General features: G+C 46.1%; 8 protein-coding genes across 8 annotated transcripts; 5 read left to right on the forward strand and 3 right to left on the reverse strand.

Moving 5' to 3' along the window:
- Window positions 1-1,125: 1,125 nt before the first annotated feature.
- DFL_001298 (uncharacterized protein) lies at window positions 1,126-2,206 on the forward strand (the record flags this gene model as incomplete). Its single annotated transcript, XM_067629894.1, has 3 exons — window positions 1,126-1,212; window positions 1,281-1,538; window positions 1,604-2,206. The coding sequence occupies 3 exons, from the start codon at window positions 1,126-1,128 to the stop codon at window positions 2,204-2,206; spliced, it is 948 nt and encodes a 315-aa protein (XP_067495870.1).
- A 266-nt stretch (window positions 2,207-2,472) lies between these two features.
- On the reverse strand, window positions 2,473-3,207 carry DFL_001299 (uncharacterized protein; the record flags this gene model as incomplete). The annotated part of the gene is made up of 4 exons (XM_067629895.1): window positions 2,473-2,562; window positions 2,646-2,992; window positions 3,053-3,102; window positions 3,158-3,207. 4 exons carry the CDS (start codon window positions 3,205-3,207, stop codon window positions 2,473-2,475), a joined length of 537 nt encoding a protein of 178 aa, XP_067495871.1.
- Window positions 3,208-6,694: 3,487 nt separating this feature from the next.
- Window positions 6,695-7,616, reverse strand: DFL_001300 (uncharacterized protein; the record flags this gene model as incomplete). Its single annotated transcript, XM_067629898.1, has 2 exons — window positions 6,695-7,308; window positions 7,577-7,616. 2 exons carry the CDS (start codon window positions 7,614-7,616, stop codon window positions 6,695-6,697), a joined length of 654 nt encoding a protein of 217 aa, XP_067495872.1.
- Window positions 7,617-8,364: 748 nt separating this feature from the next.
- On the forward strand, window positions 8,365-10,342 carry DFL_001301 (uncharacterized protein; the record flags this gene model as incomplete). The annotated part of the gene is made up of 2 exons (XM_067629899.1): window positions 8,365-9,559; window positions 9,615-10,342. 2 exons carry the CDS (start codon window positions 8,365-8,367, stop codon window positions 10,340-10,342), a joined length of 1,923 nt encoding a protein of 640 aa, XP_067495873.1.
- A 3,378-nt stretch (window positions 10,343-13,720) lies between these two features.
- Window positions 13,721-15,490, forward strand: DFL_001302 (uncharacterized protein; the record flags this gene model as incomplete). Its single annotated transcript, XM_067629900.1, has 6 exons — window positions 13,721-13,740; window positions 13,798-14,063; window positions 14,129-14,485; window positions 14,550-14,683; window positions 14,744-15,105; window positions 15,169-15,490. 6 exons carry the CDS (start codon window positions 13,721-13,723, stop codon window positions 15,488-15,490), a joined length of 1,461 nt encoding a protein of 486 aa, XP_067495874.1.
- A 231-nt stretch (window positions 15,491-15,721) lies between these two features.
- On the reverse strand, window positions 15,722-16,552 carry DFL_001303 (uncharacterized protein; the record flags this gene model as incomplete). The annotated part of the gene is made up of 1 exon (XM_067629901.1): window positions 15,722-16,552. One exon carries the CDS (start codon window positions 16,550-16,552, stop codon window positions 15,722-15,724), a length of 831 nt encoding a protein of 276 aa, XP_067495875.1.
- A 1,839-nt stretch (window positions 16,553-18,391) lies between these two features.
- Window positions 18,392-20,457, forward strand: DFL_001304 (uncharacterized protein; the record flags this gene model as incomplete). Its single annotated transcript, XM_067629902.1, has 2 exons — window positions 18,392-19,057; window positions 19,114-20,457. 2 exons carry the CDS (start codon window positions 18,392-18,394, stop codon window positions 20,455-20,457), a joined length of 2,010 nt encoding a protein of 669 aa, XP_067495876.1.
- A 759-nt stretch (window positions 20,458-21,216) lies between these two features.
- DFL_001305 (uncharacterized protein) lies at window positions 21,217-23,114 on the forward strand (the record flags this gene model as incomplete). Its single annotated transcript, XM_067629903.1, has 14 exons — window positions 21,217-21,254; window positions 21,319-21,340; window positions 21,388-21,403; window positions 21,466-21,470; window positions 21,535-21,576; window positions 21,649-21,681; window positions 21,739-21,932; window positions 21,996-22,237; window positions 22,294-22,317; window positions 22,404-22,440; window positions 22,497-22,585; window positions 22,654-22,767; window positions 22,845-22,936; window positions 23,013-23,114. The coding sequence occupies 14 exons, from the start codon at window positions 21,217-21,219 to the stop codon at window positions 23,112-23,114; spliced, it is 1,050 nt and encodes a 349-aa protein (XP_067495877.1).
- Window positions 23,115-25,377: the final 2,263 nt, after the last annotated feature.

Consider the following 25,377-nt stretch of genomic DNA (forward strand, 5'->3'; position numbering starts at 1 on the left):
AATCTCTCTGAAAATATAAGGCTATCTTGCGGATAGTATTGCCGCTACCATATGCCGTATTTGGTTGAAATGTGGAATAGACCCTGACGGGAATACCGTAGTTAGCCAGCAAATACCCAATCTTTATCTTGCCAAGCTTAATGCGAAGCTTTAACTAGAAGCTTAGCCAATTAATATTATGAATAATGAGAGACATTTATATTAGGAAGATATATCATATTCGCGAGGCGAAGGTTTTGCGTGGGATACCAAAACCAGACGGCGACCTAGCTGACGGCGAGGGAGACTCTTACAAAAGCGAGCGTCGAGTTTTTCTTTTATAACAAAGATCCGTTCGCCCAAAATCTACACGGGTTTCCGGATTCCCGCTCGCGGGGTTTGAGGCTGATTTGCTTGGCCCACGTTGTACAACGGTTGGGCATGCCTCATGAATCACACACGGCAAGGCTTGTCCCGAGTGATTTTCCTGCAGGGTGTTCGCTTCCCCATAATGCCGGGTTCTTCTGCGAATTTTTTGTTTTTGTGATTTCTAGATCCTGCTATCAATTCTGCGTTACATTAGCTGATTGATATGCTGCTTTAGCATGCGTTGCCAAGGTTGTTCTCAATTGCTCCTGTTTCTGCCCTTTCTCAGCTTGTGGAGAGGCGTCCTGCAAGACGAAGAATTTGCGGGGACCTTGTGGTCGGGGGATATCCGACTTTGGTTGTGAGGACGGGACACGTAACTAAGCCGTGAACGCTGTGGAAAAGTAGTTGCCGTTCACTATTGACAGTTATGCAGCATCGCCTAGCTATTAGCTATCAGGACCTGATCTGGGTCCGAAAGGAATTGTTCATGCAAAATCGCGCAGCTGCGCAGCTGCTTCTGGGCTCAATTGCTTTTTGCTTGTTGTATTCTCGAGTATAAAACGAAGAACGTGTGCCTTAAACAGAGGGTGTGAGAATCTACCACGATATCCCTGGTTGTGTACCATATACATTGCAAAGTATCATCATTTTCTTCATATATATATATATTACTCTGTCGTAGCTTGGTACGAGACTACCGCAGCTGCATCTTTGCATCTCATCTCATATATTCCCTCTTAACTCTTAATTTTATAATCAACCTCTTCAACCGTGAATATGAAACTTGCCGTCAAAGTTTCCGGCGCAATTGCGTTGGCCGCCTCAGTAATTTCGGCCCAGATTGACAAATTCCCAAACTGCGCTGTAGGTTCTTACTTTCATACCAAGGGTATTTTGGGGAAAGATACTGACATTGCCATTTCGTGATTTAGTACGGGTGCCTTAGTCAACTGAACGTGATTGCCGGCTGTGGAAATACCGATTACCCGTGTTTCTGCGCCTCAAATGCCTTCATAGAGGGATTTAACCCGTGTATATCATTCGCTTGCGAACCATCAGACTACCAGGCCGTCAGTGATGCCGCAGAAGGGTTATGCTTGGGCGTCGGTGTTACAGCTACTGTAACTGTCGAAGCTCCAACAGCTACTCCAACTCCTCCTCGAGAGCTGGCCAACTTCCCAGGCTGTGCCGTAAGTACCTTTATATATATTCGCTTGGAAAACTGTCGCCATACCTAACCATACCTTTATCGCAGCGCGACTGTGTTAGCCAAATAAACGCCATCGCCGGCTGTAGAGAGACGGACTTCAGATGTTTCTGCGCATCCAATGCGTTCCTTGCCGGCTTCAACCCTTGCATATCCCTACTTTGCGATCCAAAGGATTACAGTGCTACTAGCGACGCAGCTGAGGAGCTTTGCGCGGATAACGGTGTTACTGTTACCGTCACCGCTACCTTTACTCCTCCTCCACAACCAACTGTCCCACCATCCTCTTCCGCCCCGGCGGAAACTACTGCACCGTCAGAGACCGAGCCAGCGGGAACAACAAGGGCAGAAGAGACTGAGCCGGCTGAAACCACTGGAGCTGAAGAGACATTAGAACCGGCCGAGACCTCGGGCCCTGAAGAAACTAGCGGTCCTGCTGAAACTACGGGTCCCGAGGAAACTAGACCTGCCAAGACAACTATGGCAACTGTGCCTGTTCCTACCGAACCGGGTACTACTGCAACTCCAACAACCGGAAACCGCACTACCTCTGGTTCGGGGTCTACACCAACGACTAATGCTGGTGCTCGAAATACCGCTTTTGCTGGCGTTCTCGGGGCTGCGCTTTTCATCGGTGCTGCTCTCTTGTAGGGGAGTCACATAGCAACAACTATCTAGACCTAGCCCCAAGACTACTATCGGAATCTGCGGAGTAAGTGTATGGAATTTGTTTTTGGATTCTTCAAATCAGCTTGGAAAATATGGGAACTGGAAATGTTTAATAAGATTCGCTTCAGGTGGATGGAACAAGTTGTCTTGATTAATATTATTATTTATTTGGAATAATTTCTTTATACAATATCTGAGGGTATTTCACATGCGCGAGGAGAATCTTCAATCGTAGATATTCTGAAGATTTAATACAAGTCAGAGCGATAGATCCACACGGCTGTACTTATGTAGATGGAGAAACCGAGAATAAAGTATCCGATATATAGCAGGGCAATCTGTAGTCCATTTGTTAGTTCCAATAGTCCTTTTTTAAAAAGGAAAACATATTCATCCCGTGATGAAGGTAGTATCTACTAACCTTTGAATCATTACTCCAAGGCCCATCCCAAAGTTTACTAATGATCATCACAGACAACCCCAAAACATATGATATGATACTATAACTTAACAGCTGCGTTGGTGTCTGTAGAACCCAAAGATTAGCGTATTGTCCGAATTTAGTGTTTCCGGCTATAGCAAATCGGTATGACCGATCTGGAGCGCGAAGTGGAATCGAGGATAGGTATATCCCCAAATGAAAGCATATGACCACCGAGAACAAACTTAGTAGCAATGCGCCGTACCAGAAGCCAAGAACGGACCAATGGGCGTCGTATGTTTGGTTCCACTGGATAGACGCTGTTATAGCGGCTCCTACTATTGTCGCTTGCGGTGGATATATATATTAGAATTCTACCAGTAAAGTTTGGATTAAAAGATACTTACACAGATACCTGCTTCCGCAAGCTCCTTCTTTTTTGCTTTGATCCAAGTGTCTATCTTAAATTGGTCTTTGGTGGTATTGTCCCATATTCCATTCGCGAAACTGACATGCAAGCAGCGCCAAGGGTGTTAAAACCCAAACACCTAATTCTACCCATTTTAATGCCATGATGATTTTGAGTATCCTTGGGTAGATATTGCTGGACTTTTTTTCCCGTGTCTACCAGCCACTGTATTTTTCCAAATGTACAGTTTCGCTCAGCCTCGTGCGGAGCAACAACTTTTGCACAAGTGTGGTAATTTGAGAAACAGCAGGGCTGAATGCCTTGCGATAGGCCTATATAGGACGATGTATGCACGTATGTGCAAAGAAAGGATAGCTGTAGTTATGGATAGGCTATTATATATACACAAAGCTCTGAATAAAGATCTGTATATCTATTGTGAAGAATATCCGGGCGTGGGCAGCCGGTCGCGAATTTATAGGTGTGGGATATAAGAGTCCGAATCGCAAGCTGACGAATTCCCCCTGCACTATGACGCTGTGTAACTTTCTGCGGCATCGGTTTGGACTGTCCTAAGCCTTGCCGCCGCATTATTAATGGCCGCCCTGGGCCCAAAATTTCAGGATCAGAAATTCTTCAGGATGTAAAAGTTAAGATAGGTGGTTAACTTTTGGAGATATATATTAGGTACTCTAAATTATTATATAGCGAGATTGATTAAACGTTAGAATTTTTTTTAAAAATAATACCGGGCAGGAAACTGTTAATATAATCTACATAGAACCGTTTTCATATTCGATTGTTGATAGAAAAGTGGGCGTGCATTGCATTGTGGGTCTTGCTGCGCAAAATTGTTAACCCTGATCCTTTTGGAGACTGACAGCGTGGAAAACTTCTTGGATTTAGGCAAACTTGATTAAGCTTAATATCGCTTTGCTAGGAGAAGTAGGCTTAGGACTTTAGTTGGTAGGTGGCCAGTTAAGGTATCTCGCAGTGGCTAGATTTATGGGCTAGGATGTAACACAGTAATGGGTTGCGAGATATCGAGATTCTGGATTTTTAAGAGACTGTGTAGCTGGGATAAATGCTCGATTTAAACCGAAAATGTGGTAGGAGGTGGGGGGCCCTGAGGCTTTAATTCGTGACCGGCCGGCCGAATTGGTATTTAATATTTTGTTCAACTTTTGTTATGATCGATATTGAATTCATGAAGCTTAAACGAGCTTGCTAGGTCACTATCGGATTTGCACCCATATGAGAATACAATAGATCTTCGGCGACCAATCATGGACGTCGGCAGAACTACAAGGTGGGAGCTAATACCAGTGGATAAAGAGCTTAATATGGGTTTATTCAAGCCTAGGCGCCTAGGAAATCGAAATTTTGACGCAAGACTCAAAAGTATGTTAAGGTGGGAGCTAATACTATTACATGTAGTAATTATATTAAAGTCAATCGCTAGCAATTGGAATAATACGATACCTTTTACTTGCCTCTCGGGCTCGGCTTGTTTCGGAGTTTCTAATCCTGGAATAAATATTCGAAAGATTTGGCACTGTAGATGCCTATGGATTCATAGAATGATAATCTATCTTGTAATACTAGTATATACGAGCGGCAGACTCTGGACTCATCAACTCTTTAATTCCAACTATATATTCAATTTGAACAAACCACGCGATAGAAGCAACCAGATATTCTAATATGATAACATGAAGAGTATCTATTTTGCTAAGGAATGCGACCAAGGGCAGCTAGGTAACCGTATTGACAGGCCGACTATCATGACCACACGGTCTGAATTGGTAAGTAGAAAACTCATCTTCTTGGCTCGTTTGTGTATCATCCTCTCATGATTCCCAAATTGAATCTCTCTCATTGTCCCTAACCTCCACAAGATTTTGTTCTTCCTCCTCTTCACTTGTTACTTCTTCCTCCATGCGATTTCTATCGTTGGCATTCTCATTTCTAGATGGAGCGTTATCTATGTCTGGATATGCCCGTGAAAAATCGTTCCGAAGAATCCTATCTACTGCTGGAACAAAGGGTTTTGGTATCCGGACCGTTCCTCCTGCACCTAGAGGAGGTGGTCTCATAAGCTGGATATTATCGCCCCCATTGGACACTAAGGGGATTGGCTGCATTGTTATTGTTCGCCCCAGTGTTGGGCCTGGGATTCGAAGGATTATTCCCTCGAAGAATTGGCAGGTCGTATAGGCGTTCGAAGCCCATACGAGCGTAGCTCTGGTAGAAAGGTGGATCGTTCATACCGGTGTTCACGTTAGGAGATGTGAAGTGATCAACCCCAACGATCCGGGGCCCGGGCCCGCGGCTGCCATATTCCTACCTTCTTGGAGGTCTTGCATTTTGACCCATATTTCTACCAGCGTTTGGGTGAGGCTGTGGATTATTTATATTTGTATTTCCACCAGTGTTTTGGGGCGAGGACCATTTGTATTGACATTTCCGCCCATATTCTGCGGGCGAGGGCTATTCTGACCAATATCGCTGTTAGACTCTGGCAGATACGGCGAACTAATGCGAATAATTATAAAGTTTCCACCGCTAGAATTGAACGGGCGCTGGTTATTCTAGCCTATGTTTCCATTATATTACTATTCGACGATGGAGGGTAATAATTACTCTGACCCGTATTACTACCGGACTCTGGCAGATACGGTGAAATATTTCGATTAACGTTCCCGCCAGGATTGGAAGGACGCTGGTTAATTTCCACCAAAGTTTGACTGAAATGGTGGATTATTTGAATTGGTATTCCCACGAGCATTAAACGGGAGAGGATTGTTCTGGTTCGTACTTCCACCAAAGTTTGGCTGATATTGCATATATTGTTGATTATTTGGATGGGGCCGGTTATTCTGGCCCATAATTCCACCAAAGTTTGATTGGGATGGTGGATTAATTGAATTAATACCCCCTCCAGCATTTAGCAGGCGCGGGTTATTCTGATTCATATCTCCACCGGAGTTTAGCTGAGAGGATGGATTGTTTGGATTCATATCTCCGCCAACATTCTGTAGGAGAGGGCTATTCTAGTTCACTTGCGCGACTGCACCAGGGCTAAGATCTCTAACTAGCAGCGAGTTGTTTAGGTTTATATTTCCTCTAGAATTTTGCTGCGACGGTGAGTTATTCGAGTCCGTATTTCGTCTATCATTTCGCTCAGGCTTTGCAAACTTCGCTTCATATTTAGCACGCTCTAGAATTAGATAGTCACGAAATTCCAAGGTCTTTTCGTTGGCGGCTGCTTCATCTTTTAATCGCTTTTCCTCTCTACCCCGCGTCTTAGTGCTGATTCTCTTACCCTTCTCTCTTCTTCTCTAATCCGTTTGCGCACGCGCTGTGTCTCCCGCTCAAGTTTTTGTTGCCACTTTTCTCTTTCTTCTTCGTGAAGTGCTGCTCTTGCTCGGTTGGAACTTACGTCGAGCTGTTGATACTGTTTGTATCTTTCTAATGGTGACAGGTGCTCCCAGTTTGGTGTTTTTGCTACTAGATCACGGGATATTTGGGTGTCTGTCTTCTTCTTTTCAGTCTGAAACTCGTTGTACCTCTGGCGCCTCTCCTCGTTCGTAAGTTCTCCCCAGTTAGGGTACTTTTCTAACAATGTGGAAAGCATTTTCTAGGCCTCGAGGTGTGATTTAGCCTTCTGGAAGTCGGAAATCGATGGCCCTGTGTATTGTTCTTCAGATTCGGCTTGCATGCCCCCCGCATTTTGCGGTAGAGACTCGGTCTGTATAATCCCAGCGTTTTGTGGAAGAGGCTCGGTCTCCATTGTCCCCGAGTTTTGTAACGCAGAGGAGGGCTGTGTCGGCCCAGAGTCGCTAGGACCTCGAGACTGGTCTTGTAATGACCGGTACACTGCCTGCTGGAGGGCGAGTTCCGCTTCTGCCTCGGTCCTTACGCCTAGATTAGTCTGTAGCTTCTCTTCTTCAATCCTCTGCCCCCTCGATCTCGACCCCCCTTCAACTATGCCTTCATCCGCGAACTCATCGTCATCTTCATCACTCTCATAGCCACCAGCAAGTAGACTTTGATACTGAGGAGGAGGTGCCACAATCGGCCTGTGTCCATCTCTCAAAGACACCAATCCTAGTGATACTTGTATTGCATGATCCACATATTCGTGCGCAGATATGTTGAGCCCGTCTTCAATTCGAATATTTCGAGTTGTAACGGCATCAGTCCCGTCTATTAAATCACCACTCCCATCGCATGTATGGTCGCTGGGGTCTGCTAGTGATCTGTCATTGTTTGGACCAATATTTTAAAACTCTGACAGCGTCGTGGAAAATGTAAAACTTGTTTTGATATATAGCAGTACCGGCTTTCCGGTTAGGTGATCCGCGGACCGCGACAGCTCCTTGAGGGATCTGCCTATCACCGTGAAACCAGACGCTCCCGAAAGGGATATCTCCGTAATGGCTAAACGAAATATCGTTCTATTCAATGCAGTCGGAGAAACTTAAAAGTTTGGGTGTCGCCGCTGCACATCTCTTGATACCACTATGCACCTTTAGGTTGTACCACTCCCTTTCAAGCATGGCTTTTTCATTATTTACATTCGCTCAAGGCTGTATGCATGACCGTTGACAATGGAGCTTGAAATAGGGCCAGGGTAGCTGAACAGTAGATTGATAGACGCATTTTGCTGACTTAGACTCGAATTTGACTCCAATTCTAGTTGCTAGCTCGAGCGCTCTAAAGCTTCATTAAGTGGCACTCCCTTAAACCGAATATCTCGAGAACTTCAAAGGTAACAAACGACATTCCACGTGAAGTTTTGTGTACGCCCGGTCTAGGCTTAAATTCGAATCGATTGAATTTGCCCTGCGAGTGCTTGTTAGATTTGTGTTGTGTGTTATTTCGCAATTGCCCTTTTTGGGCGACGGGGAGCTGCTATTTTTGGTGGAACCCCTGGCAACGTCTCAGTAGCACTAACCCGGCCTCCAAACGTCGAAAGTCTGCCTTATACGAGTCCACTGCCGTCGTTCCATTCCCGGCCCACAGCATCCTCGGGCTTCCGACCTTTCTTCGTCACAATGAGTAGGAGTGTTAGTTGTTGCGCCCTCCTCTCCTCCTTTGAAGCCATCGCCTCCCTAAGCTGCAGCTCAATCCCAGGTTTTCTAACAAGTCGGTTCGCTGGTTGAGCTTGACTCTCAGAAAAATAGCCGTCATCCGCTGCCAAATACCCTCTCAGGCTAGCCTGCATTCTCGGCTCCAACCTGCCGGCTAGGGCGCATATCAAGGGCCATCTCCACTCTGCGGGAGCTTGCAGATACACCACGGACCATGGCATTCAAGATATCTTGTCCTCGGCTGACACCGCTTCAGTCGCGTGTCGCTGTCTCTTCGTTTGCAACAGTGCTCATGATCACACTGCTTGTCCTGTGGACACTACCGCCGTCAGCATATTCGCAGTCGATACCTGTTCTTAGCGGTGGCCATCGAGTACATCATCACCACCCTTCTTCCGAAACTTCAGAAAATGATCGATCACCAGTTCTCGAGGGAGTTAGTACATTTTTCAATCCGTTTATACAATCGACCGAAGAGTCACAATCATGGGCGGATACAAGCTCCCCTGAGGGCGCCGAACTTCACGATCTATTACCGGGACTTCTCCAGGAACGTCAAGGAGGGCCTTTTTTAAATTCGCTCGTCAAAGACCAGCATCGCAATTTCAATATCAAACCCGGCGAAGTACAACTCTGGGGACTAGACACCGAACAACTATTTGCCGATGCCGGCCGGAGTGGTTCTTCTAATGTTTTCGTTGATATTGAGAAGAACATCCGTATTCGAACAGTTTATTTCGGGTTTAATACATGCTGGGGTCCTGCGCTGAACAATACAAAAGCTGTCCCACCAAATCTGACCTTATACGCATCCAATGCGACTACTAACAAATCTCCTGGCCCATCTGCAAACCCTCGCCAGCAGATTGTCATCCCAGTAGTCGAAGGCTTTGCCAATGTTACTCTCAATGCCACTTCGACGGTTTACCTTGCGGTTGTCGCTCCTAATATTACAGCCGAAATGGGAAACTTTACCGGCTTCTACAATTACGAAATAGTTGCATCGACAAAGCGAGCCTACTATGGCTGGTATAACTATCAGAATCTTTATCTTATCGATAGCGATTCTTCAAATGCACTTTTGATCTCGGGCAACGAGACGGCATACGACAAATCTGCCAATGTGTCTGCTATCAAGCCTCCATACACATTCTTCGCTCATCCAGCCAATGATACAACTGTAAATGGCCTAAGACGGAGTTGGTGTGGGCTCAAGGCCCGCGCGAGTCTTAGCGCGTCTAGCGGCGATATTTCGATGACAAGGCGTGGCCTAGGGAATAAAGTCAAAGAGCAGATATATTTGAAAGGGTTGAAGCCGAACATGACATATAACATATGGTTGGCAAAGCAGAATAATGAAACGGAAGGCGGCTTCATATATTCTGCGGTCAACCTTACAACAAAGTCGGGTAGGTCTTCTCCTCGAACGCTTAATTTACCTTTTTGCTAACAGTGTGCGTATAGATGGTAATTGCAGAGTCATCTACGACCTCCAGTTTTGTTCCGAAGTGGCATACGCCGTTCCCACAAATAACACAATATTCCAAAATATGCCTCACCTAGCCAAGTTCTACGATACGTACGCATCGTCCTGGTACGCCAATTTTTCGTACTCGCTACAGCAGGTCCAATGCAACACGACATCTGATCGGGAGTATTCCCACCTCAGAAGCTGCGAAGACTGCGATAAAGCTTACAAAACATGGCTATGCGCGACTACGATCCCTCGCTGTGCGGATTACAGTAGCAATGCATCATTCCTTGCGGAACGACGCCGTGGCGATGGGCAAGACAACGGCCCTACGAAGGTCTTCCTGGATGACGGGCGTATTATAGATATTGAACTGGGGAACGTAACTAATGATGGGACAACGCCGCCAGCGTTTAAAGCTGCCAGTAGAAACATCCTGATCGATGAGGTTGTTAGTCCTGGACCGTATAAGGAGATTAAACCGTGTATGGATTTGTGCTGGAGTTTGGTACAGAGTTGTCCGGCAAGTTTGGGGTTTAGTTGTCCTGGGGGTAGTCGTGGGGAGAATAGTTATGGGTGGAGAAGTGATGATGGTGATATTACTTGTAGTTACCTGGGGGCGGCGTACTTTTTGAGTGCGGCTACGAGAGGTATGGGGATTGCGGGAGGAGAGTGGGCTTTTGTGGTTGGGTTAGTGGCGTTAGTGGTGGGGGTTATGTGAACCGTAGGTTTGGAAGCGGGAAGCGAAGTTGCATTCGTTATATTTTTGATACCTCATGACCGGCCGGCGTTCATTACTGTTGTATGATAGTTGTTATAGAATAGATCTAATTGGTAGCGTCTGGGTTCATGATAGATCCTTCTCAATCGATCAAGCATTTAAAGCCAGCAACGCCGGTATTTGTGGTAGTTTTATAGTGCCGGTTCTACTCGCGTATACGAATATAATTAAACCAAGGTAGACGCATACGGGATATATGCACTGTACCAGTAACATAAAATAAAAAAATAAAAAAATCAAATGCAGATGTTCCATTTCTTTTTGGTCGCAATTATATGATCACCATTAAAGAAATTATACATAAAATTGAGAAGTATTTTACTTGAATATTAAGCCTCAGCTTCCAAAGCTCTCAGTGGTTACTATCTTCCTTCGCAACTGTTATTTCCTCACAGGCTTGGGAATTCTAAAGAAGCAACGTTAATATTTCTTTCAACTTATAGGAAGGTCTCTTACCAGGGGTATTAGGCTTACCGTAGTGAGTGTTTCCGGACCGAACATCGAGGAAGAGCAATAGGCCGGAAGACCGCCGCGCAGACTTCGACGAAGAGGAATGGTTTCACTTCATGAGTAGTTGTTAGACCGATTTTTCCATTTTCAGAATATATTTATAAATTTATAATTAGAGCACAATGGCGGGGGGTTGATTACTCACGCGCTGGGTCTGTCAAAAGGAAGCAACCACCTTCGGTAGGTGTCTCGAGGGCATCTGCGGGACAACAAGCCACAGAAAGATCAAAGTCGCAGTGGTTGTAAAGATCGCCGATTGTGAGACTTTCTGGGATTTGTTCTAGATAGCGCTAGCGATTACGCTAGCAACGAGGGTGAAGAATGTGATAGTCGGGAAGTACATTTTTATTGTGAATGGCGTTCTTTATAAATTTCCAGCCTGTAGTATAAGTAACGAAAGTGTGGATGTGTACGTGAAGCAGGTACGGTAGCGAACATACCAACGGACCCGTGAAACTCGCTTTCTATACTAGTATACTCCAGTTGGCTAGCTAAGCCCAACCTCTTTGCATATGAAGTCTAGATTAATTGATTGTCGATGTCCTAGCTTAGGCGCCTTGAATTTTATTTACTATTTACGTTGTAGACGGATATATACAAGTAGGATCACGAGTATAAAACCGCGAATTCAAATACTCATGAAGATCTGAAGTAGGATGCCTAGCAAGTACACAATAGTACCTAGGCAGCTTCTTCGAACAGAGTAGAATGCTTGTAGCAGCAGAAGTATATCCGGATGTTGGTTCGAATCTGTCACCTGCTAAATTTATTTTTTTTGCTTCCCTCCCTTTTTTGGTTAGTAGTTTTGAAGTGGCAGAGCTTCAAAAGTTGGTCCTTTATATAGAGCTGACACTTTCGATGTTGATATAAGAAAAGGCGTTCTGATTTAAGTGGTAGAATCTCTATGTACCTGTTGGTACGGGAGCGTATTTGGTAAACAGCTAGCTGAATTGAGATGGCGGTCCGAACCTACCACTCGCTAGATCTTTTTTTTGGTTCTTCTGTTTGGTTAATGTTTTAAAGTTTGGTTTTGGTTTTCTTGTTCATTCCTCGTTTGATATTTGGAAACGTGCATGTTGGTGGCCGGCTGCCTAGATCTAAGATATAGATCGCCGCCAGTTTAGCTCACAAGCTCCGGACCCTTTGTTTGAGATATAATCCTAGTAGTTGATATTAAGGTTAATATCTAGAAATCAATCCGTGGATCTGCCGGGCCTGAGGATTTTGAGACATGCGTCGTACAAAGTCAATGAGGCATGGCATTTTGTCATATTCGATGGTTTCCGGAAAGGTAATATATCAATGCTAGCAAACGTGTAATGTATCGATTGATATACAAACTACAGAAGCTTTTGACCGAATGGTCATTATATATATTCGTTAATGGGTCAGGAAATTAAGGGTCGCGTGACTGTGATACCTATCCGTTTCACCGCTGATCTCCGAATACATTTTTAAATACTGACCGATGGAGGGACTAGCTTTATTTAATCCCGCCCCGCAAGTTGTGCGACATGTCTTAGGCTTTGATAAGTTAAAACGTACTCACGGGGATATTAAATCGGTGGCATGATCCCAGCATTCTGCCGCGGTTATCGAACTTTGTCTCGGATGGTAGGAAAAGGGGGCGGTTCGGATAATTAATGCGGGGTGCAGAATATGTATAGATACATGTAGTTCGGTATCAGTATAATTGCATGGTGTAATCTACGCACGTGTGGGCGAGGAAGGTGGCCTGATGCAAGGGCCATGGTTTTGTATCGTGGCGTGTAAGTATAAACTGGTAGAATGGGATTCCGCCTCGTGGATACACTTTGTATATAATCGGTATCTCAGCCGAATCGGTTAATAGTAGCTATGAACCGACGGTTACAAACACAGCTACCGAATCGCTGGTAATTCTTTGCGAAGAAAAGGAATGGGGTTTTCCCTTCCCTGATTCCGAGAAGGCTTCTCTAGGTTTGCATAACTTTCGGAACTGCAGTTCTCCAAGACATACTGCTGCTATAGCTATGGCTTGGTAGATATCCTAGGTAGAGTTCCGGATCTCGGTCTGACAATCTATCTTCGGTCATGGTTTGTGTTGGAGCGTTGGATGGTTTATATCAGGCTTAGTGCCATGCATCATCGGAATCCAAAAAGTCCTCGATACCCTCGATATAACCCTCAAACCCAAACCCAAACCCAAGGCTTTACCAAATAAAACCCTCTCCGAAGCACATGGAAAACCCATCACCCAAGTGTTCGTCGGGGATAACTCCCCCACACCCTCCATCCGTCCCTTCCATACTCCTCTATGAATCCCCTCAACCGAGGAAGTTCTAGCGCCTTTAGCTAACCTCCCCAGCAAAAGCCCAGCCAATCCCGTTCCACCGAAATGGGAGAGCATGGGACCGGACGCATTCCGGCCTAAAATTCACATGCGAAATACCGTCATCAGACCCCCAGAACTGGAGTTTCCCCGGCCGTTTACCCCCTGTTCCCCCCAGAATATAAAATATGTTGGAAAGTGAAAGCAACCGAGAACCTCGTACCGCCGTTTGGGAGGTTTCGGCGCATGCGCACGAAAGTAGCTTAGAAGTTCCGGAAGTGAATTAATAAAAAACAAGAGTCTTGTCCTTTCTTCTTGATATTTTGTTTCTTTGTAGATCCTCATTAGACTACATTCGAGTTGGGTAATAGCTGGTTGTGTAACGTTGAGGTTAACTTCTGTCGCGCGACTGTCCTTCTCAGCCAGAACGTCATCTCCAACGCACTCTCTCCGGTCCTTCCGTGTAACTATCATCATACCTATCACCGGCTTCAAAGATGGCGGTCACTAAATCCACGTTAGCCCCCCTCACGAGTCATGATTAACAGAGCTATAGCTAACTATGATCCCCCAGTCCCTCCGACTCAATCACGGTCCGCGACAACCGTACCGGCAAAACCATCGATATCCCCGTAACCCACAACAGTATCCCCGCCACCGCCTTCAAAGCTCTCGTAGCGCCTCAAGATTCCACAAACCCATCTCATCGGGACGAAGATGACTTTGCGTCTGGCCTCAGAATCTATGATCCCGCATTTATGAACACCGCTGCGTTGAAGAGCAAGATCACATACATCGACGGCGAGAAGGGGACGTTGATGCATCGGGGATATCCTATCGGTATGCACTCCCCGTATCCTCCATAGCTCCAAAGTATCTCGAGAAGACTGATGGGCGAGTTTTAGAACAACTCGCCGAAAAGTCCGACTTCCTAGAAGTAGCCTACCTCTTAATCTACGGCGACCTCCCGAACAAATCCCAATCCGAACGCTGGCACTGGGAAATCATGCACCACACTTTCCTCTCCGACGACCTATCCCGCATGATGCAAGCCCATCGTTACGACGCCCATCCGATGGCCATCTTTGCATCTACCTTCAGCGCCATGTCTGCGTTCGCACCGGAAGCGAATCCTGCGTTACAGGGACAGAATCTTTATATAAATGATAAATCGGCGATGAATAAACAGATTGTGAGGATTTTGGGGAAGGCGACGACGGTGGCGGCGAATGCTATGAGGATTAGGATCAATCGGCCGTTCGGTCAGTATTATTATTCTTGCTGCGGTTTTTATGGTTGGGGTTGATTTAATTGATTGGGGAACAGTGCTGCCGAGATCCGATCTATCCTATACGGAGAATATGTTGTTCATGATGGACCATATGAACGAACCCAGCTCCTACGTTCCGGACCCTAGATTGGCAAAAGCGCTGGACGTTCTTTTCGTTCTACACGCCGATGTAAGCCCATCTTGTTCAACCTGACGACAGATAAAAATCAAAAACTAATATAAACCCCAGCACGAAATGAACTGTTCAACCGCCGCCATGACGCACGTCGGCTCCTCCCTCGTAGACCCCTACAGCGCCATCGCCGCCGCCGCCTGCGCACTCTACGGTCCCCTCCACGGCGGTGCGAACGAAGCCGTAATCCGAATGCTCCAAGGAATCGGTACCGTTGACAAAGTACCCGCGTTCATCGAGGGGGTTAAGAATCGAAAGCAATTGTTATTCGGATTCGGGCATAGGATTTATAAAAATACGGATCCGAGGAGTAAGATTATCAGGGAGGTTGCGGATACGGTGTTTGAGATCATCGGGGCGAAGGAACCGTTGATTGAGGTTGCGATTGCGTTGAAGGATGCGGCGTTGGCGGACCCTTGGTATGCATTTCCCTCCTCTTTCTTTACATACTTTATGATCGGGAAGCTAATTGATATAAATAGGTTCCAAGAAAAGAAACTATACCCAAACGTCGACTACTGGTCCGGACTGGTCTACAAAGCCCTCGGCTTCCCGCTCGACTTCTTCCCCGTACTCTTCGCGGTCCCAAGAGTTGCGGGATGGATCGCACATTGGAAGCAACAGATCGACTCCGGGACTAATAAAATTGCAAGACCCAGACAACTCTACGTGGGTGAGAAGAGAAGGGATTACGTACCTTTAGATCAGAGGGGGGATACCGGGGAGCCGAAGGATAGTAGAGTTGGGTTGAAGGAATTGCCGCATTATATGAGCAAGAGGAAGTTATTGCCGTCGAAGTTGTGATACAATTACTACTTGGATCGGTGGTAATTGCGGGGAGAGGTCAAGGGGAGGTAAAACAGTCCTTCTGTAACAGCGCAGCATTCTTTTTCTTTTGGAGTTTTTTTGGAGTTCAATACCACCGGCCTCTCTCCTCTCAAATATACATGTCATCCATATGATTAATCTCATATATACAATAAGCGGAGAGCTAAAGAGCTAGAAGAATCAATTGCATCATAAAAGAGATATAGATTATAACTTCCCCTCCCCGAAACTCCCATGCCTCCCAACCCCGCTACTAAACCTCTTAGCCCCACTGACGCTCTCCTCATCAATAACCCCCACCCCATTCTCAAACTCAAACTTCATCGCCTCCCCGAAGCTCTTCGCATTATAGGCAGCATTATACGTACTCCTCCTATCAACGTTCATACACTCCTGCGGGAACCCCAACAGTTGATTCGCAATCTTCTCGGCTTCTTCCAAAGCCTTCCCCTTCGGTACTACTCTGTTCGCCAATCCCATCGATAACGCTTCGGTGGCGGTTACCGGGCGGCCGGTCAGGATCATGTCCAACGCCCTACCCAACCCGATGATGGCTTGGAGACGAACGGTGCCGCCGTCGATCAACGGAACCCCGAAGCGGCGGCAGAAGATACCGAATACCGCATCTTCTTCTGCTATTCTGATATCCCCCAAAAGCGATAACTCCAGCCCTCCGGCCACAGCATACCCCGACACCGCCGCGATGACAGGTTTTTTAATCGTCAACCGTGAAGGTCCCATGGGCCCCAACTGGCGGTCTACTCCATCTTTGAAGGATTCGCCGCCGGCTAACGCGGCGTCCGTGGAGGCGCTGGAGGCGAGGGAGTGGAGGTCGAAGCCGGCGGAGAAGGTGCCGTGGGCGCCGTAGAGGATCAGGATCTTTTGGGAGGGGTCGTCTTCGAAGGAGGTTACGGCTTCATAAATTAGTTTTGCGGTGGGGGGGTCGACGGCGTTGCGCCGGGAGGGGCGGTTCAGGGTTACGGTCGTTATGCCGGCGGGGGTTGTGGTGATGAGGATGGGGGAGTCATCGGTGGACATTTTATCTACTTTTAATTGATGGGATTAAATTTCAACAAGTTTCAATATACTTTAGAGGGGAAGTTTACTGTTATGACGATAAATGTATTAGAATCTGAAGTGCGACACGATATAATATTAATTACATCTCAGGGAATATATCAATCAGGAAGGCAGATTTGTATGTCTCCGGTTTTTTGAGAGCTTCCTATAAACCGCGGCCCAGCCGAAGTCGTCTACAGACGGCATCGAATAGGTATGCATCTCCACCAAAGTGCACACCCTTTCGCCCGAGCTATTTCCATTAAATAATGTTAATCTCTCGTGAAGACGTCTCCCGTAGACGTGTCTAGTTGTAGTCGGGATTACCCCACACTTCTTTTGTTGTCAAGATGAGGATATCAGTCATCATTATGTACCACTTCTTAAGGATGCCGTCGGGGGCTTCCCCAGCTTTTTGGGACCAAACTGTGTTTGAAGGGGAAGCTGAAGCCGGCGGCGGCAGGGGTGCTGGAGAAGTCTGTCATGTGCTACCTTGAACAGTAGCCGAGGAACCGAATTTTTTGTTGGGTAAAAGGGTTCTGGAAGTTCTTATGCATGCAAATAGTGCAGGTACTACCTAATCTCCTGTATACATAGTATGCGGAGAAGGGGAAAGGGAAGGAAGAAGGTCACGCGGGCCAATCAGTTAGCAGGGTTTTGTCAGACAATTTTTTTTTTTTTTTTTTTTTTTTGGCGAAAGGCGCCGATTCGGTTCTGGCGGTGTCGCTTGACTCGACAATAAAATTTTGCGACAAAAAGATTTCCTCGGAGGCAGAGGATGATGGAGGGAACAGCCGCTGGCTCTGATCATCTTATACATGTATTGTAACGGACTGACGTCGAAGCCGTTTCGTTCCACTTCCTCTGCTATCTATATTAAGCTTGAAGTTAAATGGTAAAGCTAATTGAGCACCTTTTTTTTTTTTTTCTGGTCTAACTGAGGGTTTCCCTTGTCTTCCCGACTTCGAGGGCACATGCATCAAAGTCAACTAAGTTTAAGCAGGGAAATTACCTCACGGAGAGCTCGGTTTTTTCTCCCTTCCTTCCGAGGGAGACGGGTTGGAATTTGGGAGGATGTGATTGGAGTTTGGAGTAGCTCGGTCCGAAGTATAGTACTACTATAAGCATCTCCACTGTTTGTATTCTGCATTGGAGTCATGTAGGTACGCCCGCCTGCATACTCTATACGCTCATGATATCGATCATATACTTGTATCCGATATCCATTCCATCTGTAGGCAGATTGATAGAAGACTGAATACCAATTGATGTAATATTGACGAGTGATAGATGTAATTGATTCATCTGACGGTGATACTGCATCATGCACGCAATGTAAATGTAATAGACCAGGATTATCAGAAAGTATCATACGGTTCTGATGCTTTTTTACACCCGGCTTCCTTTTCCTGAATCGTTCCCGCCACCGTTTCTAAGTATTACCATATGCCCATCCCCACAGCCGGTTTTATATTAAAACCACCTCTCTTCCTTTTCCTTTCCTCATTTCCTCTCCCTTTCATTCATAATCTTCATCTTCATCTTCATCTTTCCTAGTCTTCTTCCCGAAAGGAGAGGCTCAATTGCTTTGGTTTTGGTTCCGTTCCGTTCTGTTTGGTGTCGAGTCAAGTGGCAGCTGTCAGCAATCGAACTAACAAACACCTTCCTTTCTCAATTGCCCCCCCAAAAAACTTCATCTTCGACCAATCTCAAACCTCAACCTCAATTCAGCATCTCCAACTTCGGAAATTTACTGAATACTAGGATAACAAAATCTACAAAATATATATATATATATATATATAAAAGTAAATCAAGATGGAAACCCTCCTCCGTCAATCCCGCTCCGTCTGTCCCTTCCTCAAAAAAACCTCGCCATCCGCCCTCCGCGCCTTGAGCACCTCCACCTCCATCGTCCCCCGCAGCCCAGGCATCGCAGGCGGCAAAATGTCAAACCTCCAAATCCTCGCCCGAAGATGTCCGATCATGGGAAAAGCCCTAGCCGTCCAATCCGCCCGTAACAACTTGACATCGGTCAGCTCCCGTATCGGCGGTATCGGCGCCGGAATCTCCAATTCCACCCAAAGAAGAGGTTATATCGCCCCCACGAAGGCCGCGAACCTCCAATCCACCCGAAAGGCCGAGGCTATGGCTAGCAGCTTGGAAGATGTTCATATCAAAGCTGGGGTTTTCGATACCTCCAAGGGGATTTGTCCGCATGGTGCTGCCGCTATGAAGGCTGCTAAACATGCTGAGGATTTGACGGCTGCTGCGGATGTCAAACTTACGGTCTTTCAGAATACTACGGTGGGGAAGAAGGCGACTTTTGATTATGAGGGGTTTTATTACAATGAGCTCGATAAGAAGCACAAGGACAAGTCTTATAGATATTTTAACAACATCAATCGTCTGGCTCGGGAGTTTCCGAAGGCTCATATGGCTACGAAGGAGGAAAAGGTCACCGTCTGGTGCAGCAACGACTACGTAAGTTTCCATCTCTTTTATACCATCCAATTGACACGCGCTAATCGATACAACAGCTCGGCATGGGTCGAAACAAGCACGTCCTCCAAACCATGCACGAAACCCTCGATACCTACGGCGCCGGCGCCGGCGGCACTCGCAACATCTCAGGCCACAACCAACACGCCGTCGGCCTGGAACAAACCCTCGCAAAACTCCACTCCAAGCAAGCCGCCCTCGTGTTCTCCTCCTGCTACGTAGCCAACGACGCCACCCTCGCAACCTTGGGTTCCAAACTCCCCAACTGCGTCATCCTCTCCGACTCCATGAACCACGCCTCCATGATCCAGGGGATCAGACACTCCGGTGCTAAAAAAATGGTGTTCAAGCACAACGACCTCGCTGATTTGGAAGCAAAACTTGCGTCTTTGCCGGCTGAAGTCCCAAAGATTATTGCGTTCGAGTCGGTGTATAGCATGTGCGGGTCCGTCGGGCCCATCGAGGAAATCTGTGATTTGGCGGATAAATACGGCGCTATCACATTCTTGGATGAAGTCCATGCCGTGGGGATGTACGGTCCATCCGGTGCGGGTGTGGCCGAACATCTTGACTTTGAAGCTCATGCCTCCGGTAGACCGAGGGGTACGGTTATGGACCGTGTGGATATCATCACCGGTACGTTAGGGAAAGCATACGGTTGCGTAGGAGGATACATTGCCGGTTCGTCACTCCTGGTCGATGCCATCCGATCTCTCGCACCGGGATTTATTTTCACCACATCCCTCCCACCTGCTGTCATGGCTGGCGCCAAGACTGCGATCGAATACCAAATGAAGTACGCCGGCGACAGACGGCTGCAGCAACTTCACACCCGACAAGTCAAGGCTGAGCTGGGAGGAAGGGATATCCCCGTCATCCCCAACCCGAGTCACATCGTCCCCCTCCTCGTCGGAAACGCCGAGTTGGCGAAGAAGGCTTCGGACAGACTTCTGGACGTCCACGGAATCTACGTACAAGCCATAAACTACCCCACCGTCCCCGTCGGCCAGGAAAGGTTGAGAATCACACCAACCCCCGGTCACGGTGCCGAACTCCAATCGCACCTTATCGAAGCGTTGGAGGAAGTCTGGACTACGCTTGAAATCCCAAGGACTTCGGATTGGGCTGCCAAGGGTGGGCATGTGGGGGTTGGTGTTAAGGAGGCGGAGATCGTAGAGAATATTTGGACGGAAGAACAGCTTGGGGGTGGACGGGATGTGGTGGAGATTAACAGAAGGGAAAGGGAGGTTGTGGATTTGATTATGGGTCGTGGGGCTGCTGCTGCTGCTGGCAAGGCTGAGGGGAAGGTTGATAGGGAGGTGGTAATGGCTGGTGTCGAGGCTGCTGCTGCTGCTGCTAAGGCTGTGGAAGTCGGTGCTTAAGCTTGATTCGATTCGAGCGGACCGATCTCTTTTTTGCGGCCTTTGTGTTTTTGATAGCGGAGCAGTGAAGTCTTCGTTTAAGCCAGCTTTCTCATCCTTACGTTTTCACCTTACCTTGCCCGCTGCCTTTTATTCCGGCGAGAGATCCATCCTATTCGAGATTTCCAATCGCGGAATTTTGCGCTTTTAATTGCGAATTGCACAGCTGCTGCAACCTCTATTTCGATTCTTAGTCATTCGTTTGCTATAGGTGGAATTTTTTCGTCAAGGGGGTTTCTTTAGCTGCATGCTTTTTTTTTTGGGGGGGGTTCTACGAGAGTGGAGCTTCTCCCTGTGGGGGTTAACGGGTTTTGATGTTAACGCTTGAGCGGTTGATGTTATAGTCTTCCGCCTTTTTTGTAGCTTAGGACTCTCCCAGATGATGAATATTTATCTATACGAGACTTTTTATAATATCATACCTTGCAGATCCACCCCTTGAGGAGTCGGGGGTCGAACCACACCTTTTGAATCTTCTGTAACCGCTGATAAGCTGTGATAATATGATACGTTTCAATTTGAGCCATATCTACACGGTGCATATGACTTGAACTCCATCTCCATGGACTTCTATGCATTCATCAATTAACTTGTTGTTGTAATAAGAACGACTCTATATAGTCTTGGCAAGAAGTGGCTTACGAAGTGGCTTACATCCCTGCGAGAGACGGGTGGTGCGAACTGGTTAGCTAGTCGGCTGGCGCGAACGTTAACGTCAGGATGGGTTTTATAAGAAGGACGCAAAAGTTAGGGGAAAGGTAAGTATTTTGATCCCTTCCAACTTTCGAGTGTACAACTCAATCGATTGATCCTTAGAAGCAGCTTGTTCGAGTTCTTTTACGGCGTAGGAAACCGGACCGGGGAGATCTGTAGTTTGACTTCAACTCGAAGTTCTCTTCGCCCATAGGTACGCTGATGTATTTATTCCCAATTTCCATCATCTTTTTAACACCCTCCCCTCGCAATCAGCGAAAGTTCCAAAAACCCCAACAAATGGCGTCCCTGAAGACAGCGAGGATTTTGAACCACGCAACGAAGGTGACGTTGAAGGGTAAGAGGCAGAATGTTGACGTTCCTGCTGTGAGTTATATCTTCTTACAACCCATATGTAACCAAGAATCGAATTCACTGGATAATATATATAAAATTTAGACTTGCTGCGGGACCTGGTCCTGGGGTGAAAAGGTACTCCATCCCTCCAAACCAAACCAAACCAAACTTCTACCGCTAACTGTTATCCAGCGCCCATGGGGATACCAAGAAGAACGAGACCTCCCAGGCATCAAAGAAGTCTGGGACCAACTCAACAAAGAAAAAATCGGATTCTACGATGGAGCGGAGGGATACGGACCTCTAGAGAACGAAAGGATTATAGGAAAACTCCTCAAAGATACGTCAGAGGAGGAGAGGAGGGAGGTTATTATTGCTACCAAGTGGTACGCCATCCCCCCGCCCCTCATGATATATAACAGAAAGTTCAGGTTATTGATATTTCATAGGCTCCCATTCCCAATCTTCCCCGGCCGCCTCTGGCCCGTAGGAATTGTGGGTGCGTTGCAAAGGTCGTTGGAGAGGTTGGGAGTTGATCAGGTGGATTTGTATCAAGTCCATATTCCGGTTTTTGTGTTTTACGGGATTGAGAGTATTGCGAAGGGACTGGCGGATTGTGTGGAGTTGGGGTTGACGAAGACGGTGGGGGTTAGTAATTACAATGAGGAGCAGATGGTTAGGATGTATGACGGTGAGTGTTAAACGGAAGGGGTTTTATGCATGGGAGGTTTTGCTGACTGGGTGTAGAGTTGAAGAAGTATGGGGTTCCACGTGAGTAACTTTAGAACAGTATCATTTACCCTTTTAAGATATTACGTGCTGACGTATATATCGTTCGCGAATTTTGATGAAAAAAGTGGCGAGTAATCAGATTGAGTATAACCTTCTTCGGACGTAAGTCTTTACCTGCTTACCTTACACGAAGTTTCTTAGCTAATGAAATAAATTAGAGTCCCAGAAAAGAGCGGCCTTCTCGCTGCCTGCCATGAGCGTGATATTGTACCTTTGGCATACTCTCCACTGGCACAGGGTCGTTTGAGTATGTCCTCTCCCTTTCGTCGGATTATCCAGAGCTTGGCTAACCCTATAATCTTGACAAACGAAAAGCCGGAAAATATAGTTCCAAGAATTTACCCACTGGTAGAAGGATCTATGGAAATCAACCATGGGAAGTTATTGATCCGTTGTTGGATGCTATGAAGGAGATTGCGAATAAGAGGGGTGAGTTTGATCAGTTAAATCATTTTTCTTATGTTTCTGCGGAAGATTGCTAACTGGGTCATGTGAATGCTTTACAGAGGTCCCTGTCAGCGCTATAGCTCTCAACTGGGTTATGTGTAAAGGTGCGATTCCGTTGGGTGGGGCGAGGAATGGGAGGCAGGCGGGGGAGGTGAGTTTTAATCAGATATTAAAGTAGTATATCTGCAACGGAAATATGGAGACTAAGATATGCTTTTATGATATAGAATTCCAAAGCCCTTGGGTTCAGGCTTACGGATGAGGAGGTACAGCGACTTGATGAACTTTCTGTGGAGGGAAACACTTTGGCTATTGTTCAGGCTGGATAAGAACTTTCCAAGCCCACGATCGAGCACACATATGATATCCCTGTGTAACCACCGTTTCGTTCGATATGTTGATTGTCTAGCCGGGTTGATCGTCAGCTGGGACTTTTCTGCATAACCCAAATTCCTTCCCTTCCTCCTTATCATTTTCTTCTTCATATCTATCTCGATCGCCTCGTGTCCCAGACCTGGTGCGCGCCTTCCAACATTAACAATTGATAATTATTTTTTGCTGTGATAACTGGTACCATGTCGTAGTACGCCACAAAGGATGATGCATATTTCGAGATTTTCGATTCCGTATGACCATTTTTATTCGGCCCTCGATAATGAAATCATAACAAGACCAACGCTCCAAGGAAGAATACAAACAATTTTCCAAACAATTTTCGCTTGCAACCAATCGATTGAGCAAGCAAAAACGATAAAAAATTTGGTGGGACCGGTCCTAGTAAGGCTTGAACTTACAACCTCCCGGTTAACAGCCGGACGCGCTAACCAATTGCGCCATAAGACCCAGAATCCCAAATCCCTTTTGGAGGGGAGATGGTGCGGGCTGAGCGGAGATGAGGGTTATAAAGGCTTTTGGAAATGTGTTGTTGGATTTTGGTGGGTGGATTAATTTTTGTTGTGGAGAGCCTCGATCCGGGGATTGATAACAATCGGGAACCATTTTTTCGTTCTTTTCTGGTGTATGATCCACAGATCGATAATTAGTTTTAAGGTCCATAAATAAATTTCTAGTAATATCGTTACTGGGCTTCTCGGAGTGTGACATATCCGTAATAAAAATTATTTGAACTTCCTCGTGCTGATGTCATGATTCTGCTTGAGTGGACCCATTGCACTTCATCACTTTGCTTATACTGCGGTACGGGTACCCCTCATGTTGCGTTTGTATTACGATAGTTAAAGCCACTATACAAATATGAATTTATGATTCGTGTTAATATAGTAGTAGCATGCCGGTGTTTGACTAATTCTAGCCAACTTTGAGAGGGTGGTAGTAGTATGGTAATATCCTAGATCTAGACTTCCCGGTCTGATATCTGCATCATTGAACTCGTCGATGATCTCTTAACGAACTTGGCCCAGATCTATATTTCGGCTCTTCACCGAAATACTGGTCTTCGACGACACAGCCATATTTGAATTTTTTCGCGACGCAAGGCTGGCCCCGTTGAGCGCCGACGGTGTAGGTACGTACAATATATATTACGTGCGTTTTATCGATCACCACCTATTGGGATCGGGTAGTGTAGATCATATAGTAGTGTTGTACCATATCGAAGGATGAAGTTGTATGCTACTTCGTCCTAGTCTTACATATATATACCAGCGTTAAGATATCTTTCGTTTTTTATTCGAAAGCCGTTTCTCCATATGTGATTTTGAGGCCTGCGCTGAATCATAATTTTCGGTCTCGTTCAATGGGTGTATTTTCCTGGTCGGCTTGAAGTATGTGATATATGTTGTTATTAATCATGAAATTGGTAATATATCGACACATAGGTATACCAGCGGCGTACGTATTCGATGGTATTTTTTGGTATTCAAACTTAAGAAAAGTGGGCCGTAGGTGCGAGATTTCCGTATATCTTGAGTTCCCTCGCGTCTATGTATTTATCGCTTTTTGTGAGTCTATAGTCATCAAGTAATTGCTGTATTGTCCTGTATATTTGGGTATCAAACCATAATTATGTATAATGAGTCGACCAGAGAAGTATGGAATAGGTTTCTAGAGGCCAGCTCAGCGAGAGACCACTACGGTTCCAAGATCATAGCAGCGAAACCGAAGATGTCCTAGTATTGTAATATAATAGATTTTGTCCACATAAAGAGTGCTGTTCTAATTGTTAATGACTATTTAGATCCGTCTGAAAGACTCTTCAGGGAAACTTACCGTTGTGAGTGGCCTCACACCTGTAATCATGATATTGAGCTCGAACTCGAGTTCAAGTATAGAGTTACACCGACTTTTAATATCATAAGGGAAGTCCATAAAACCGTGTTTTATTTCAATAGGCCTGGTACGCCATGCTTTAAGGTGATCGGTGAGGTGGGTCGATGGTGGTATTGTATAGTAATTGTGTGGAATTGAATCCAGATATGATCCGACGTGATGTGGATTTAGTCCGTAATAATGTGACAAATTCATTGTTTCATATCTAGCTGTTCGTTTGATCGGGTTGTAATGATATATTGATTCGTGTCAATAATACATGTAGCTGATTCTAGCATTATGAACAGGCATTATATACTGATG

This window comes from Arthrobotrys flagrans, assembly GCF_004000055.1.
Source record: "Arthrobotrys flagrans strain CBS H-5679 chromosome Unknown unitig_15, whole genome shotgun sequence".
Classification (NCBI taxonomy): domain Eukaryota; kingdom Fungi; phylum Ascomycota; class Orbiliomycetes; order Orbiliales; family Orbiliaceae; genus Arthrobotrys; species Arthrobotrys flagrans.